This window comes from Oryx dammah, unplaced genomic scaffold (genome assembly GCF_014754425.2).
Source record: "Oryx dammah isolate SB20612 unplaced genomic scaffold, SCBI_Odam_1.1 HiC_scaffold_18, whole genome shotgun sequence".
NCBI lineage: Eukaryota > Metazoa > Chordata > Mammalia > Artiodactyla > Bovidae > Oryx > Oryx dammah.
The window spans coordinates 100,894,432-100,912,909 of NW_024070202.1; the positions used below are offsets into that span (position 1 = coordinate 100,894,432).

An 18,478-nucleotide genomic window follows, 5' to 3' on the forward strand; every position below is an offset into this window, starting at 1 on the left:
GAAAGTACAGACATAGGCCACAGGTTGGCCAGAGGCTAGTATCAGGGAAGTCTGGAAAAAACTGAAATATTTCTTGAAATATAGCCCAGGAAACATGGCAGCAAGTACGCTAAGCTCAATCAAAATAGGGATAATTTCCTAGCCTGGAAATTTGATTTGCATCAGATGAGTTGGTCTAGATGTGCAAGAGATTCAAAGCAGGACTGTACAGAGGACAGTGGTGGTGTGACTGGGGCAAGGGTTTGAGAGAAGAAAACAGAGCCCAGATTTATAAGGTAAGGACACCAGGCTAACTACAAAGAGGTTAATTAAGGACATAGTAGAAAAGGGTAATAAAATGGAGGTTTCTTACACTTGGATGCAAGTTGAGCATGAGAGTAATGATGAATTTCTTCTTATCGAATCAGATCATCTTAAATAACGACAGAGAGGATGGTTCACAAAGTCCGTATTGGGACTAAGTCTGTCAGTCAAGGTGAAACTGATTATTCGAATGGAAATAGAGGGCTTTGAAGGCAGAGAAGCAGGACGTTCATGACAACTGGTCAGCTCTCCAAATCGGCTTTACTCTCTGAGGCATCTATTCTATGTGGCATTAGGCTCCCAAAGCATGAAGCAGAATGTGTTATTAAGTCAGATCTCCTTGGATCACAACAAAAATAATCAGGCAACAGTGATAGACAAAGAGAAAAAGAAACAGAAAAAAACGAGTGGGTCGCCAGAGGCAAAAACGGATGACAGATCCAGATGGCCTTCATTATTTCTCAGTTGGAAAAGTCCAACAACTTCCTAAATTATCTTCACATTTTCAGTGCTTCACTACTCAAATTCATCTTATAAACCACTTCCAGGCGACAGACTAAAATTCTTCAAGTGTAAACACTGTTTCTCACTTCAATCTTCTACTAAAAAATACCAACAACTCTTTGTCACCTAACAAGCTCCTTTCCTTTTCATTCAAATTTCTGCACAATATGGTTCCAACTGATGTCAATGCTTATTTCCTAGTATGCTTTATTTTTTCACTTAAAAGTCATTAAAATAACTGGAATACTTATTCTTTGAATGCTTCTTTTTTAATGTTTTGTTTTTATTTCTGACAAGTGTGTCCTTCTTTGAAGACTTTCTCTACTTCGTCTCCGTGTGATTTTGGTGAGCTGCCAATCAGAAGACTATGGACTTCTGACAAGAGAAGTGCCACGTGGCCCTAGTGAGACCACCCCTCGTTTACCCCCAGGAGGCACATCCCAAGAATGCAGGGGCGGGGAGGGACCAAAAGTGGTTGGAACGGAGGCATGAGAGGAATTCTTAGGTGTCTGTGTCTTTATCTCAAAGTTCCTCTGATCCTCTATTCTTCCTTAGGCTCTTCCACTCAGTTCTTTGAGCTACTCAATATCCTTTCAAGGAATTCCTTTGTGTGTGTGCACACACACACACTTCAGTTCAAGAATAGCCGTTTCTGTTGCTTATAACCAAGGAACACTGAAGGTTGCAGAAATGAGCACAAAAGCATAGGGGAGGCTGTTAGGTATAGAATAGGGCACAGGCCTTCCCCGACCCCGAGATGGCTGGTGTATGTGGAACCAATTCTCAAGCTAAAATATCATAAAAAGCAATGGCATTGACATGAAAATTCTGATATGGGAAATTTAAAGTCCATGTAAAGGAGAGCCGGGAAATAAGGTCATGGATGGGGCTGCCTGGAACACTGTGGGTGAAACTTCTAGGAACTGTTGGCTTTTGTGATTGTTTATCTGGTTTCTGGATAAATGAAACTGAGAGAACTGTGACCTCAAATGTTACCATTTTCACTGGGAGGCACGGACTAAAATCCAGAGTCTTCCTGTCCCCATGCCCCATGCATCTCTTTTTACTAGTTGTCACGGGGCTGAGACTGGTGAAAACTAAACTCAGAGATGGACCGTACAGCTTGTTACATCAAGGCAATTGAGAGTATTGCCACGTATCTTGCATAGATCTCGAGGGAAATAATGGGATACGAGCTGTGCAGCAGATGTATTAGTAAACATTTAAGCCGGAAGAAACCTGAGCCACCGGCGCTCTCGCCAACATTCCTGGTCTGCCTTCCCCCTCCTTGTCTGAGGAAGCAGAGTCCCCCACAGGAGAAATAAAATGGATCCTGCGGCGCCAAAGCGCCTTGGTGCTGACCTCATCTCCCCTGACCCTCCTGATCTCTTGCCCCTCTCCCGTTTGCTTACTTCACCCCCAGGCTCCCTGTTCTTGCTCAGGTGCTGGGAGCTCCCATTGCAGGGCTCTGCACTCTCCGCCCTTGCTGCCATCTCTTCTATCACGCTTTCCTACCAGCGAGGATGGCACGTGGACCCAGTTGCTGCAGCGCGCTGCAGCGCGTGAGCCCGTTGCTCCACAGCTTGTGGGAACCCAGTTCCCCGACCAGGGATCAAACCTGTGTCCCCGGCAATGCAGGGCGGATTCCTAATGACTGGACTACCAGGGAAGTTCCCACACCTGCCTGACTTGTTCCCTCACCTCCTTCCAACTTTGGGGGGCTTGAATGTCACCTCTTCCTGGAGATTTCCTCTGGACATTATATTCGAAATTGCAACAATTGCCCAGTATTATGTTGCCCTTTGGTGTTTTATTTTTCTCTGTTGCACTTAACTACCATCTACTATATATTTTACTTTTTTGTGTCCTTTATTCCCAGACATAGCCCCCAATGAACCCTGCCTCCTGGGTTTCACTCCCTTGGGTAGTTCCCCTCCTGGAGAATCTGGGCAGCTCTGCAACTCATTTGAACCTTGAGAATCTGTCAGAAAGGATGCTGAGCCAGTTCCAGGCTTAAGCCTTCAGAGGGCATGCTGACTTCTGACTCTGCACTTGGGAGGGCTCTGTGCTACCCCGTGAAAAGGCTGGTTACTATGCTGGGTAGACTCGAGAGACAGATAACACCCCGCGGAAAGAGCGAGCCCATGGACTACACAGAGAAACTGAGAGGCCCAGCCCTCCAGTGTCCCACTTGAACCCGGTTCTCCAGCTATTTCCACCAAGAGGTCAGGCACATGAGGAAGCTTCATTGGACATTGGACATCCCAGCCCTTCAAACTAACATCACATGGAACAAAACACTTGAGTCCAGATGAGTCCAGTCAGCCCACCAGGAGAGGCAGGAGATGACAAAATCATTGTGGTTTTAAGCCACTATGGTGGTTTTTTATGCAGTGGTATGTAACCAAAATATTTTTCATTGAGTTCATTGTCTGTGTTTCCAGCAAGAGTGTAAATTCCATGAAAACAGGAGTTTGGCGGGGGGCTCATTTTGTTCTTTGTTGCACCCCTGGCACCAGTAACTGTGCTGAGTACTTAAACAATTTGTATGCAGGAAAGCATAAATGAATGAATTTAAACTAAACAGAGACTATGGGATGAAATGTATAGTCAGAATTTGGAAGGGGAAATGTATTCAACAAGATTTTTAGGAATTAATCTCTATTAATCAATATAATTATCATAGAATAAAATTTGCTTAGAAGAGTGTGGAATCCCATTTTCAATATGATCAAGCTTCTTGATAAGGATGACTTCACCAGAGCCTGGGTTCAATTTCCAGTGTTGGTTAAGTTGCCAAATTTAACTCATAAACCAAATGGTGCCAACAGAAATCTACCTTAAATGGCCAGATATTTTTTAGCTTAATATAGAGGGAAGGAATTCAGAGATTTCAGGAATCCTTAATTGGAACAGTTATACACAACTTGCCCATTTTCTTCTTGACCGCATCCCAGAATAGACCCCTAATAACTCTCTCTTCCTCCTTGCTGCAAGATAGCAGATTGGCATATCTCTAATGAAACTGATGAGAAGTTGAATTATTAGCTATTACCACCTTAAAAGCATACAACTCTGACTTAGAAGTCTAAAATTTATATCATTTATTGTAAGCATCTCAATCTGTTGGTCATTTGTAGCAACTGAGATATCCATGTAATTCTCCAAGAATCTCATAAACTAAGATATTTGAAGATTTCTTTCTCCTATATTTTATGTATCTGACAACCAAAAGACAGGAGAAAAATGACTCATTGCGATTAATGTATTTTATGTAATATTTTGTATCTCCACTAAAAGCAAGTTGCATATATGGATTCAGTCACTATATGTGTATACTCTGTAAGGTATTCCTCCATTCCCAGTTTAACTACATGATGTCAGGATTTTCCATGTTGTCATTCTCTAACATAGATTGTATGGCTTCCATGCACATTTCCAAAGAAAAAAAGAAAATACATTGCAATAACCTAGATATATAACCCCCTTAGGCTTCCCCAGTGGCTCAGTAGTAAAGAATCCGCCTGCAGTACCGGAGACGTGGGTTTGATCCCTGGGTCAGGAAGATTTCCTGGAGGAGGAAATGGCAACCCACTGTAGTATTCTTGCCTGAAAAATCCCATGGACAGAGAAGCCTGATGGGCCATAGTCCATGGGGTCACAAAGAGTCAGACATGACTGACTGAGCATGAGCATGTAACCTCCTTAGCCAATCCCACTAACTTAATATTGTAGCCATAATGGAGATATATATATATATATATACACACACACATAATAAATATATCAATGTTCTGCTGGTCAAGGTTTTGTCCTTTAAAATTTATATTACAGAAATTAGATATTGAGAGCTAATTGTTATTTTTCTTTTTAAATTAAAAAAAATGGAACACATGTCAGTTTGCATTCCTTTGTGTTGAAATATTCTTGAATGACATCATTTTACTTGTGACCCTAATAAGACTGAACATTTACTTTACTTCTGCCTTGTTTGGAAAATTGAAAGACTGGGAAGAAGAGAAACATTGCAGGGGGATGGATTGCTAAGATCATGACATGTTTTCTCTGATTAAATGTTCCCTATATATTTTTTTAGGAGAATTAAAGTCCACATAAGTATGAGGTAGGTATTACTTGCTAAATGCTCTGAATAACATTATGCTCCTTACCCTTTATGGAAATGTATTCCAAGATTCTATGTCTTCTTTGAAAGTACTGGAAGATTGAAAATGCATCTATTTGACAGAGCTGGAGACATTACTGTCTGCTTAAATAAGTTGTCTGCTGCTTAAATTTCCAGATGCAAGAAAAAAGTGTCCTCTGGCAGCCCAGACTGAGTACGAGAATGCAGGAGGAAAACAAGATAAGATAGGGAAAAACATGGAGAGAATTTTTTTAACTCAGAAATAAGCTCGTAGACAGTGAGGAGCCTGTTTTACTCCAAAGAAGAATCTAAAATTTGAATTTACATGAGAAGTGTTGGAACATGATTCTCTACACTCTCGCCTTCTGATTGATTTCACTTTTAAAAGCTTGATACTATTTAGAGCATTAAATTCTATTTGGAGTTCTATTCTTACAGAGTTAACAAGAAATTATGATGTCATTCTAGGAATATAGTGTGATAGGATTCATACAATCAGGATAAATAAGAAAGCCTGTCAAAATCCAAGTGTGAAGGATATGGTCACCATATTGAATAAGGACACGTTTGGTAACTGGAAGATTGTTTTTGATAATTGGAAGAAAACTTGTCTTCAGTCTAAGATCCTTTGAGGAAACATAGCTGATTTCTTTCCGTTTCTCTTTCCTTCCTCCAGGCTTAAAGAACACTAGGATAAATAAGTTCATAAAACTCAGAATGATTGGAAGAGAGAACTCGCTGGGGCACTCTACGAAATACTGAAAATGGTCTTTCTTTTCTATTTGTCAAGTCAGTGATTTTCAGAGCCTGTCCTTTTGTATTTATGTTTCCAATACTTCAGTGAGATTTAGCAAGGTACCTAAAGCTGGGACTAGGATCTTGAGAATTTAAGTATTTCATACTCTATGCAGTGGAGATTCGCATCCGCACCCTTGTCTTCACAGAAAATCAGGGAGTTAGTGTGTATGATGTGTTAAGAATCACCCTTCACACAGCAGAGCGCCCTTGGCTTCCTGCCATGTCCCAAGGTTAAAAAAAGAGGGAATGCCACGATTGTTTACAGGACTGCTTTTCCTGTGGGAGACTGTGTTCTAGTTCACCTCAGCTCGTTACTGATTCATGGGCTGCTATTTTGGCTAAATGATGATGGAGGAGCAATATTAGGTGAGAGGCTAACAAAACATTCTTTAGGCTTTTCCACCACCCTTCTCCTTGCAGAGTCTTTGCTGTCAACAAAACCCAGTCAGGATAATGCCTCCCTTTCATCTCCTCCATCCATCCCCGTGAGTATTTTTCACCTATTAAGCTTCACCTGTAAAGGAACTGCATTCACTATTCATTTCTGCATTTGCACTTTACAAGGTGCTCTGCTCTTATTAAGTACCACTCTATAAATTGTTCCACATATGTGCCTAGAGGTTCGTTCCTTTTTCTACTGCCCACTGGCAGTTGGCTTTGATTTAGTGGGGAGATATGGATCCCGCCAACATTCCTAGCTCAAGCGGAGTCTTTGACCTGATGACAAAAATATGTCAACTTTGAAGGCACTTTGGCTGCATCATTAGACCAGTTTGTAATTAGTTTATTGAAAGGTATTGAAATCATCATTTCTGAAAGTGGGCTTAGAGTTATCTTGATAGTTATTTATTGAGTCTTATCCCTTTAAAAGTAAAGGTGGATTTTTCAAGAGAAATACTTTGAGGGTAATCCCAGCTGACTTCTGAGGTGTTATTTCTCTGAATAATAGAAGCATAGTTGTATTTACTTAAAAACTGTGTTTAGAGCCCAGAAGATAAGGGAGTTATTTGCATATATATTCTGTGGCACTAGATGATAGAGTAGGAATCATTGGGTTACAGAAACCAGTAACAAGCAACCATTATGCCTGGTGTTAATATGCAAACCCAGCCTTGAATATTCACTGGAAGGAGGGTTGCTGAAGCTGAAGCTCCAATACTTTGGCCACCTGATGTGAAGAAACCACTCAGTGGAAAAGACCCTGATCCTGGGAAAGACGCTGGGAAAGGAGAAGGGGATGGTAGAGGATGAGATGGTTAGATAGCATCACTGACTTGACAGACATGAATTTGAGCAAACTCTGGGAGATAGTGGAGGACAGAGGAGACTGGTGTGCAACTGTCCATGGGGTCACAAAGAATCAGACATGACTTAGCGACTGAACAACGACAAAGTCCAAACTTACTCAATAGAAGAAGAGCATTTTTCTGTTCCACCAACTCTAGACTAGTCTGGAACTTTAATTCAGTAGCACCAGTCCAACCTATTATATACTGATAGAAAGTTTAAAATATAGTTACAGACCTACACCTACAGCTGTGTCAACCCTTTATAACATTTGTGCCCAAGAGATTTAATTAGTTTGTATGATCATTTCTCACTGCTAACAGATGAGCGGGGGGAACATAGGTGACAAAGAGAGAAGGCTTACAATATCAAATTATTGCACACAAAAGCATCTTTTTTTCAGCATCACCTTGATTTATTTTCCTCGTCTTTTTTTTTTCCTCCAATGGAAAAATAATTTCATCAAAAAACAAATATTTCTGCCAAAGTGAAATAATTTCATGTTATAATGCTTTCTTTTTTAAAAAAAGTCAACATTGAACTAGGACATGCTCTGACCACCCTCTCCTCATTTTGCTGACTACAATTTTTTAAAAATCCACTGGCAGAAAAAAAGATATTTTCCTCAAATAGGATGATCATATTTTATTGCTGCTTTGTTTAGTAGATATTTTTCTCAATTGGGAAAAAAAAGTCTAGGTGAAAAAAATTACCTAACAAGAGAAGTAGTTTACATAGTCATAACATTTAAATTGCTGCCAAAAGAAAAAAATGTAAAAAAAAAAAAATTTAATGTAAAATATCACATAACTTCAAAAACCTTACCTCAGTTTTCTATCACTTAACATGTACTATAAGCCAACTTTCTAAATAGGATTACAGTCCTCTATTATAAGTCCCTAGTGGTACTATGGTATATTGATACATTAAAAAAAAAAATGCTACTACAAAATTTTTCTTTTCATTTTGTTTCTGCCTATTGTGTACTTAAGCTAGAGATAATTTTTGAATAAAAAGCCTACGGTAGATATAAATGAATAGTTAACTGATCCTGTTTGCTGATGTCCTTTTCATGGGCCACGGAAGGTGGCGGCTTTTAGTCCAGCATCTTCTCCTGTTTCTTGCCTTCCTTTTTCTTCTTCTTAGATTCTGCTGTGATTAAAATAAAAGAAAGAGAGGAAAACAGATCACATTAGTAAGCTATGAGAGAGGGAGCCACTTTTCTTATAAATGGCCAGGAATGAAATTATTAAATGCATAGACAAAGTACGTGTGTGTGTGTGTGTGTGTGTGTGTGTGTGTATGCACGTGCTTTTGCGAGAGAGTGCCTATGAGAATAGGCAGAAGTAATACAGCTTCCTGTGTGAACACCTAAAAATGCCTGGTTTCATACTGGTTGCCCCCATTTGGTAAACAACATACTGTCTGAGGGTCTCACTTAGAAAACTGAAACCCAGCCAGCCTTTCTGAAAGAATAGACAGGTCACTGCTCAATGGAGAGCTACCGACGGTCTCCCAGACCCTCACTTCCCACGTTCCCTTTCCACGCGACAGGTGATAAGCTTTTTTTTCCCGTCATCATTTTCAAAGTGCTTCTGCTCCTGAGTTATCCTCTCCTGATGTGTCTTCCGTTTATACATTTGGCCATCTAGTCACATATGAAGGACCACCTCTGAATCTACCAAACATGGAGCTTTGACTCTACAAAGACTCCTAGCCTTGGTGAAGCAAGTAAGATGTACCAACCCGGGCTAAACCAAGTAAGTAAAACGATTAGGATTTAAACCAAAAGACTTCATGCTTTTCCATCCAGTCATCTGTCATTTCCCTTTTCCTAAGCCTAGGAGAAAACAGTATGGAATAGGCTATGTCACCTTTGGCTCCAAAGATGAGACTGGTCTGCATCACCAGGCTAGTGAGTGAAAGGGTATTGCTAAGTGTTTTTCAGATATTAAATACTTTCCCCGTTCAGTCCACATAGTGGCAGAAATGTATGGGTTAGGGGCTGGAGCCAAACTGCTGGAGTTTAAATTCTGACTCTATCACTAAGTTAATGTGAGACTCTGAGAAATTTGTGTATCTGTGAATCAGATTCTTCACTTGTGAATGGGCATATGAATAGTACCACTTCGTCAGGTTCATATCCAAATTTGATGAGTTGTATCAGATCCACTGAGAACAGAACACGGGATAATAACATGGCAATAAAGGTTAGCAGTTATTATTAGTGTGATAATAGACTAAAAACAAGGGGGTGCTTTCTCTACACGATGAATATTCTTTGTCATCACCAAGACATTTGCACTGAGCAGGTCATTGAATGTGCTGAGCAACAGAGGAATATCAGGACAAAAACAGTGGCCAGTAGGGACTTGTTCATGGGATCACAGGACACGTGCCCAAGAAGGTCAGAGGTTTATGATGAGAGGGGACACCTCAACCACAAATGGTGTACAAAACTCAGCTTATACTTAGGCAGAGCTTGAACTTTTTCCATTGTTATCCTTACCATCTCTTCAGATTAGTTCTGAAGTCCATTATATATTAGGCCTAGAAGTATTTCTGTACAAAGTCATTGCCCTAAACTTCCTTTATTCAAGCTTCAAGGGTGCAACATAGGCAATTAGGTCAGGAGTCGTGAAAATGTTGCTGAACTGCTGCTCAAGAGTATTCATTTTGTTCACAAATATCCTCAGAATTTTCCCCTCTCCATACTGAAGTAACACTCTTTCACTCTCTCTGTTTCTATTTGTCATTAGAAATGTCTCCTTTTTGACCTATTATAGGTGAGATGACCAGAACTTCCAAGTTTAAAGATACCTCTAAGGTCAAAGAAGGTTTTCTGATCAGTTTCTGAACAAATACTATCTGAACATTCAATAATGCCCAGTCTTTGGTTGGCATTTGAAGTAACAGCTGTATATTAAGATGGTATCCTCAGGGAATAATCTAGGATGACAGCTGAAATACAACTCTGATTTCCCTCGTCTCATTTTCTCCAAATCCCTTACTGGGGAAGCCTCAGTAATTTATAATCCTCGAGCCTCCAGGAGAGGATGTTTGGGGCAATAGTTTGCATGTTTTGGCTATCATGTCCCTATTTCAATATGTAAGTAAATGAATCCCACACTGATCAGGTGTTGGTAAAATTTTATTTCATAAAGCTTAAAGTTATTCTGAATATTGGAAACTGTTTGATCTAAGTAACGTAGGCAACACTTTGGGAACTGGAATTTCTCCTCAGTTGTCCTTGGTAAAAGCAAGAGCACCTCTCTCGTTACCTAAGCCTGACATTTACTTTATATTCATCAATGAACAACCATTATTGGTATTTAACAACAATTGAAAACCAAGAAACGAACCAATTGCCTATATAATCTGCACAATATCAATCAATATTTTTAATGCAACTGACAAATAAGTTGCCATGGCATTCCTTTGACACACTACACACCTTAAGTCCACTCCGGGTTCAATCTAAATAGATAAAATGAGGAGTCTTCAGTAAAAGGCAGTGGAAAGAAGAATTTGTATTTGTCTATAGTCAATTGGTGAATTCCCTGGTGGCTCAGACAGTAAAGCGTCTGCCTACAATGCAGGAGACCCGGGTTTGACCCCGGAGTCAGGAAGATCTCCTGGAGAAGGAAATGGCAACCCATGCCAGTATTCTCGCTTGGAAAGTCCCATGGACAGAGGAGCCTCTTAGGCTGCAATCCATGGGGTCGAAAAGAGTCGGACACGACTGAGCGACTTCACTTTCACTTTCATAGTCAATTTGATTTCTCACACTGTGACCTTTATGTATATTTAGTGAGCTTTGTCACTACTTATCTCTATGGCCTCAAAAACTGATGAACATCCTCTCGAGCTTTACCCTGTCTGTGCTGTGCTGTGCTGTGGTTTTAGTCTTGTCCGACTCTTTGCGAACCTAGGGACTGTAGCCCATCAGGCTTCTCTGTCCATGGAATTCTCAGGCAAGAATACTGGAGTGGGTCACCATTCCCTCCTCCAGGACATCTTCCCAACCCAGGGATCCAGCCCATGTCTCTTAAGTTTCCTGCGTTGGCAGGCAGGTTCTTGGGCCACCTCGTAAGCCCCAAAGATCATGGGTATGTGGCAGCTATTTTTATGGCTTCATCCCTGTTTCTCTTGCTACCATCACAGATGCGTGTGACGTAAAAGCTAGTAAACCAGTATGGAGGAAAGTACGTCTGTGGTAGATTTAGTCTGGGGGGGAGGGAATTTCTCCTCTCAGGGTTATTTCATTCTTTTTAAAAAGTATTATTTTCCAGTTTTAAAAGTAATGCCTATTTATATAAAAATAAACATATGGTGAAAAAAATTACCCATGGTTTCACAATATAGAGATAGCACTTTCAGCAACCAGTTCTATTTATGTTTCCTTTCTACAAATATATGTAATATACTTTAAGAACATAATGACAGTTGATAGAATATATTATACTAAAAATTCTGTTATGTTAGTTTCCATGCCATTGCATATACTTTGAAACATGACCAAGTAGCATTCTTTTATGACATCTCTGCCTATTTTTCTTCTTCTTTTGTTGGGAACAGTCAGCGTGTTCCCACATGTCCCCATTTTTTGTTATTATAAAGAATGAGGCAATGAGTGTTTTGCAGACAAATCACTGTATGTTTAAACTTTGCCCTAGTGTACATTATTAACAGAGGATCTACTGGATCAAAGATCAGAGTATTTTTAAAGCTCTAGGTATGTATTGGCATATTTCTTTCTTGAAAGGAAGTACAAATTTAAATTTTTATCAACAACTTATATAAGGCTCTCACAGGGATTCTCTAGTGCTCCAGTTATTACGAATCCATCTGCCAAAACAGGGAACACAGGTTCGATCCCTGGTTAGTGAAGATTCCACATGCCATTGGGCAGCTAAGCCCCTGCTCCACAACTACTGAACCTGCATGCCTAGAGCCCACGCTCTGCAACAAGCCACCACAATGAGAAGCCATACGCTGCTCCGAAGAATAGCCCCCACTCGCTGCAACTAGAGAAAGTCTGCTCAGAGCAATGGAGACCAGGCCCAGCAACAGATAAATACATGAATACAAATTTTAAAAAAGAATCGATCACAGCAAACTCCTTCTCAAAAGGCAAATCATCAAACAAGATGCATCATCTCTTTTCCACCCATCCACAGGTCCTTTTAGGAATAGGATTGCCATGTGGTTGGTACAAGTAAACACCCACTCCCATTTCCATTATTAGGGACACCTAGAAGAAATAAGATTGTAAGTGGGAATTGAAAGAAAGACATCACAGATTTTTTTCTGAAGACTTTGAGAGGAGATGTCATTCTAAGAAGCAGAAGAGTTGAAAATTCTGGAATAAAGTAATCTCATTTTCTTAGCAAAATGTCTTGGTTTGATTTCTTTTTTTCAGATGACCTATGGCATATATAGAAAATGAAAGAAAATTAAGAGATGAAATGATTTGAGAGGGGCTTGGATTTTAATGAGGTCAACATCTCTTTGCTACTATTTCAAATAAAATGGCTTTGGGTCATTACACTGATGGGAGGAACTGTTAATTAGAACAGGAAAATATGTTTACCTTCTAAAGAGGTAGAATTCCTATAAGAGGAAGCTATGAACTCTCAGAAATGGACACCAAAGCTTTAGAGGTCAAGAGTCCCCATGGACAGGGACAGAGGGCGGTGTGTCACAGAGAGTCCTAAATATAACTTGTGGAGATTCACTCAATAAATCATGAAAACTGAGTGAAGGAAAATAATCAAGTTACTGTCAAACAATAATACCACCATGTAAATAAGCCCCAAAGTCTGGATATAACCAACACCTTTGTAACGCTTCATGAACCTATTTGAAGGAATTCACCTGTGCTTAAGAATCAGCTGCCTAGTCACCTGGAAATCTCTAATCCCTTTCCAGCTGTGTTTCTGAACTGATAACAAGGCTTGCTGAATTGTAAATGTACAGCTCGGTGATCCACCAGGGATCTAGGTACTAGCTGGCTCGGCTTCTCGCCATGGCACCGTTCAGTGAATTCCCCAATATTTCAGGTTAAATGGGGTGGTGTCTATCAAGTGGCACAATATAGGAAGAAATTTCTGTAGAGTTAATAATCAAAAGTATCATCTCTTAGTTTTTTCTTCTGGTTATTCTCAGATATGGTTCAGTCCAACATCTGTGTAATAAATTGTTTCCTCATCAATTTCTTGTTTTGTAATGTCACGCCATTTCTTCTTTTATGGACTTGATACAGTTATAATACTTCTAGAATTATATATGGAATATATACGTGCATGCATGCTAACTAGCTTTAGTTGTGTCCAACTCTTTGAGAACCTAATGTCTACTCTATTCATGAGATTCTCCAGGGAAGAATACTGGAGTAGATTGTTATGCCCTCCTCCAGGGGATCTTCCCAAACCAGGAACTGAACCTGCTTCTCTTGACTACTCCTGCACTGGCAGACAGGCAGATTCTTTGCCACTAGCACCACCTGGGAAGCCCATATGGAATATATACATCCCACCATATATACCCACCTTCATAGAGCTGCTCCTCAGTGATGTTACTCATGCTAATATCTGCCCTTTCCCTCACTGCCCACCTTCCCTTTGCTCATCAAGTCTATTTCATAACAACACCAACCACTCTCCTCTCTACTACCTGCCCTTCTACACAAGTTTACTTTTGACATCAAGTACAGTACATTAAAAATAGTATAATTCTGTGTCAAAATGCAGACTAAACGTGTCTGGACCCTTTGAGCAACCTCTGTTTGCCCGCATTCACTTAGGGGTGACTCAACACTTAACTGCGTTGCCTCAAAATAGCAAGTTCAGCTATGAAAGCATGGTGAGTAATGTGGACTTAACAGAGGGTTTAGTGGAGATGAGGAAATTATTTCATCAACTACCCAGAGCAAGTTTAGTAAATGTCCCTAAGCAGGTCAGCTATGTTCCAAAGCAACTCCCCTTGGATCAGTAAATGAAGCTCTTCTCCCTTCACCCAGAGATTCCTCTTTTCAGGCCCCCTTTCCCTCTTATCTCTCTGTTTTTTCCTCTTTGAAGGAAAAAGCTGAGACCACTACTGGCTTCTCCAACCCATCAAGAAAGGAATCCTCTCCAGGATGTGCTTTCTTTGTAGGGTAGAAGCGAGTGTGCTGGGGTCACTCCTAGATCTGACCTATGCACATGGGTGTACCAGGAAGAGAGTCACCAAGTCAAACCCCTCTTTTAACTCAGCTCATTCATATTGTCCTTATGTATCAGTCACAGCTATTCATGTGTCTGGAAATGTAAAAAAAAAAAACAAAACAAACAAAAAAAACACACTGGAAATGTTTGTGGACTTTTCCTCTGAGAGTCACGAGAGAGAACAGTGAAGAAAGGAATCAAAAGATACTTCATCTGTATGTCCTTTAATCCAGGGTTTTCTCACTTGTATACAGTCATAGAAGGAAAACAAAAAGCTGTGTGTGTTGTGGGTGTGTATATTTGTATTCACATTCAGCTGCTACATTGTTTTTTTCACCTTTGGCCCAAAAAAGTGTTTAAGTACTGAAGAAAATTCAAGAGAGGCAAATACAGCTAAAGCAAATAAAACTTGGCAAAGAATATGTAATTTTATGTAGGTAGCTTTGAGAATGTTGGGATAATTATGGCCATATATTTGTGGACTCAATAGTACCCAATTCTGATACCTATGGTAGAGACTTGGTGTGTGCCTGTGTGTGTGTGTTTGGTTTGGCAGTCACTAGATGTTATTCTTGGCGATCCTGCCAGCCCTATCTCCATTCCCTAGCTACCTGGAAGCACTCTGTAAGTCAGCTAGAATAGAGGATATACTGAAATCCACGTGTCTCTGTCTCTCTAACACACAGACACACACACAGAAAGACACACACAACCACAGATGGTGGAACGAATGTCTAGGCTTCTTCTGTTCAGCAAAGCATCTGCTCCTTCCTCAGTCCACAGGCCCCTCTCAACACCTTACACTTCTTGACAGTGACCACCCCACACAGAGTAACTGACCTCTTCTACATCAAAAGCAGAAAGCATACTTCTTTCTAATATGATGTTTAAATGTTTAAAACCTTATTTCTGCAATAATGAGGGCATAGGTAGAAAATTTACCTTATTATAAAATATTATAAGTTATATGGTAGCCTAAGTCAGAAATGAAATGTATTTTTATAAACAATAAGTAGTTCCCACTAAGTACATCATTATTTTTCTATTATCATATCTAATGTTTAATATTAAATGACTGGTGCTATTGGAAACTCAAATCATGATTTATGGAAAAGGGGAAAAGCTTCAACTCTAGAATATTTAAAAACTCAGTAAGTACAGCTCCATGAATCATTTTTAATTCAGTCTTATATTTTTTTGGTTCCTATATGTATATGTATATATTATATATATATATACACATATATATATACACACACACATTATAAATATATATACATACACTATATATATATGCATACATACATATATATATGTATGTATGTATTAGAATCAGTTGTGATGGGCTGAATTATGTCCCCCTCAAAAATTCCTACTGAATTCCTAACCCCTCAGAGTGTGAACATACTTGGAGACAAAGTTGTTACAGAGGTAAATAGGTTAAAATGAGGTCATTAGAGTGGGCCCTACCCCAGTATGAGTGGTGTCCTTGTTGTAAGAGGAAATTTGGACACAGACAACCCCAGGAAGAGGAGAGCGATCTATGAGCTGAGGAAAGCAGTCTGGAACAGACTCTTCTCTCACAGTATTGAGAGGGAATCAATCCTGCTAAAACCTTGTGAAAAAATTAATTTCTGCTGTTTAAGCCACCCAGCCTGTGGTACTTTGTTATAGCAGTGAGAGTAAATGAATGCATCCGTGAACTACATTACACTAGCTGTCCTTTTTGTATATCCTTCAGATAACCCTCATTAGTTGCAGAAGTGTAAAATATACCTGAGTTTATTGTTATTTTTTTAAATGAACCACCAGATTTTAATTAATGTCATTTGAATATGTGACTTTGGGACAGTACACTGTGGGACTGTATGCGCGTGTGTGGTTTCACAGCTGCTCTAGGCATTAATTCATCACTGGTCTCCATGCCTGTCCTCCAGATTTAGAGCAGGTGAGCTGTGTTTCAACAACACTCAATTCCACCCTGCCTCCATGCACCCAATGCTCTGTCTACAGCGGCAGCAAGTAGGTCTGAAGAGACTCCCTTCAACTTCTCTACATGTTTTTAAACAGCAGTCTTCATAGCAGCTTAAATTATTACTCTGGTGCATGTTAGCAAAGGTCTGAAAATAAAGCTTTTCTGTTTTCCGTAGAATGAAAATCATCCCCGGAATTATTTTCACCTTGCAAGAGCGAGCACCAAGAATGTGTGAGCCTATGGTAAACAGCTCTGGGCCTTGCCCTCTGTGTGCCCCAGCAGCAGGACACTGGGAAAATGTTTACCTGCTTCTTGCTCTTTGGATTTCTGATGAGCTCTTCTATAAAGACTCCATTTTCCTCTAGAAAAAAATCTTTCTTTCCCCCTGCCTCTTTGAGCTGAGCAACAGCCAGCCTGCTTTGATTTCCCTATAGGTTGCTGAAGGCTGTGCAATGCGGCAGGGCTGGCTGGAGTCACCGGGAACGTACAGAATGTCTCTACAGCAGCACTTGTTACCAGGGCACCAGTGCCTTGGATCCTGGGGAAGCACAAGTATCTCAGAGTGGAGAGAAGGTAGCCCCAAATCCAGCCCTGGGTGGAGCCTGGGAGGCCACCGAGTGTAATGGGGCGCCTGGCACTGCTGTGTCTTACTCTGGAGGAAGTCAGCCCCTTTACAGGACCCCTGTTTGAGAAAAGTGGCACTAAAAGTTATCATGTGCTCCCATTCGGTTATTATACAAAGAAATGATGAGTCAAAAGTATCTGATGCAGCTCAGTTGTAAATGACCCCAAACATACTTATACTAATGTTTTAGAGTTCAGTTCAGTTCAGTCACTCAGTCGTGTCCGACTCTTTGCGACCCCCTGGACTGCAGCATGCCAGGCCTCCCTGTCCATCACCAACTCCTGGAGTTCACTCAAACTCATGTCCATCAAGTCGGTGATGCCATCCAGCCATCTCATCCTCTGTCGTCCCCTTCTCCTCCTGCCCCCAATCCCTCACAGCATCAGAGTCTTTTCCAAGGAGTCAACTCTTCGCATGAGGTGGCCAAAGTATTGGAGTTTCAGCTTTAGCATCAGTCCTTTCAATGAATACCCAGGACTGATCTCCTTTAGAATGGACTGGTTGGATCTCCTTGCAGTCCAAGGGACTCTCAAGAGTCTTCTCCAACACCACAGTTCAAAAACATCAATTCTTCGGTGTTCAGCTTTCTTCACAGTCCAACTCTCACATCCATACATGACCACTGGAAAAACCATACCCTTGACTAGAGGGACCTTTGTTGGCAAAGTTATGTCTCTGCTTTTTAATATGCTGTCTAGGTTGGTCATAACTTTCCTTCCAAGGAGCAAGCGTCTTTTAATTTCATGGCTTCAGTCACCATCTGCAGTGATTTTGGAGCCCTCCAAAATAAAGTATGTCACTGTTTCCACTGTTTCCCCATTTATTTGCCATAAAGTGATGGAACCAGATGCCATGATCTTAGTTTTCTGAATGCTGAGTTTTAAGCCAACTTTTTCACTTTCCTCTTTCACTTTCATCAAGAGGCTCTTTAGTTCTTTTTTGCTTTCTGCCATAAGGGTGGACAAAAACCTAAACTATTCAGTTATTTTAGAATACCTAAAGAGATCCCATAGGAAGCAATTTAGGAAGAATTGGTATAATAGAGAAGAAGTCTGGACACAGACTCTCTTGACTTCAAGCCTGGCCCCTCACTGGCTAGTGACCTTGTACAAGTTACAACCTTAGTGTCCTGATTTGTAAAATGCAAACCAAAGTCCTTGTCGCTGTTGTGGGGACCAAGTGAGGCAGTGCGTGCTAAGGGCTCAGTATAATGCCTTTCTGGGTTTCCCAGGTGGCTCAGTGGGTAAAAAAATCTGCCTGCAAAGCAGGAGACATAAGAGATGCGGGTTCGATCCCTGGGTTGGGAAGATCCCTTGGAGGAGGACATGGCAACCCACTTCAGTATTCATGCCTGGAGAATCCCATGGACAGAGGAGCCTGGCGGGCTGCAGTCCACAGGGTCACATAGAGTAGGCCAGGACTGCAGCGACTGAGCACACACACGCATAGTGCCTTTCCCATCATATCAGTAAATAGCAACTACTCTTGTTATGCTCAAGAAATGCTGATGGTAATAGCTGCAACCTAAAACATGAAGCTGAAATTCTCAATCCAGAAGTTAGAAAGGAAAAATGCAGAAGCTTCAGGGGGAAATAAAAAGAAGGTCCCTCAACCCAGTATCTAATTAGTGCAAACAT

At 40.6% G+C, this 18,478-nt stretch overlaps 1 protein-coding gene across 2 annotated transcripts in view; it reads right to left on the reverse strand.

Annotated features, from left to right (window-relative positions):
* Nucleotides 1-7,429: 7,429 nt before the first annotated feature.
* Nucleotides 7,430-18,478, reverse strand: part of PTN (pleiotrophin) — a 102,854-nt gene continuing 91,805 nt past the window's right edge. Inside the window, exon 5 of one of the 2 annotated variants that reach the window (XM_040259953.1) lies at nt 7,430-8,188. In XM_040259953.1, the coding sequence (XP_040115887.1) occupies nt 8,133-8,188 (56 nt within the window). In that variant the 3' untranslated portion in view covers nt 7,430-8,132. The remainder of the gene's footprint in view (nt 8,189-18,478) is intronic. The other variant, XM_040259955.1, reaches the window with a different exon arrangement.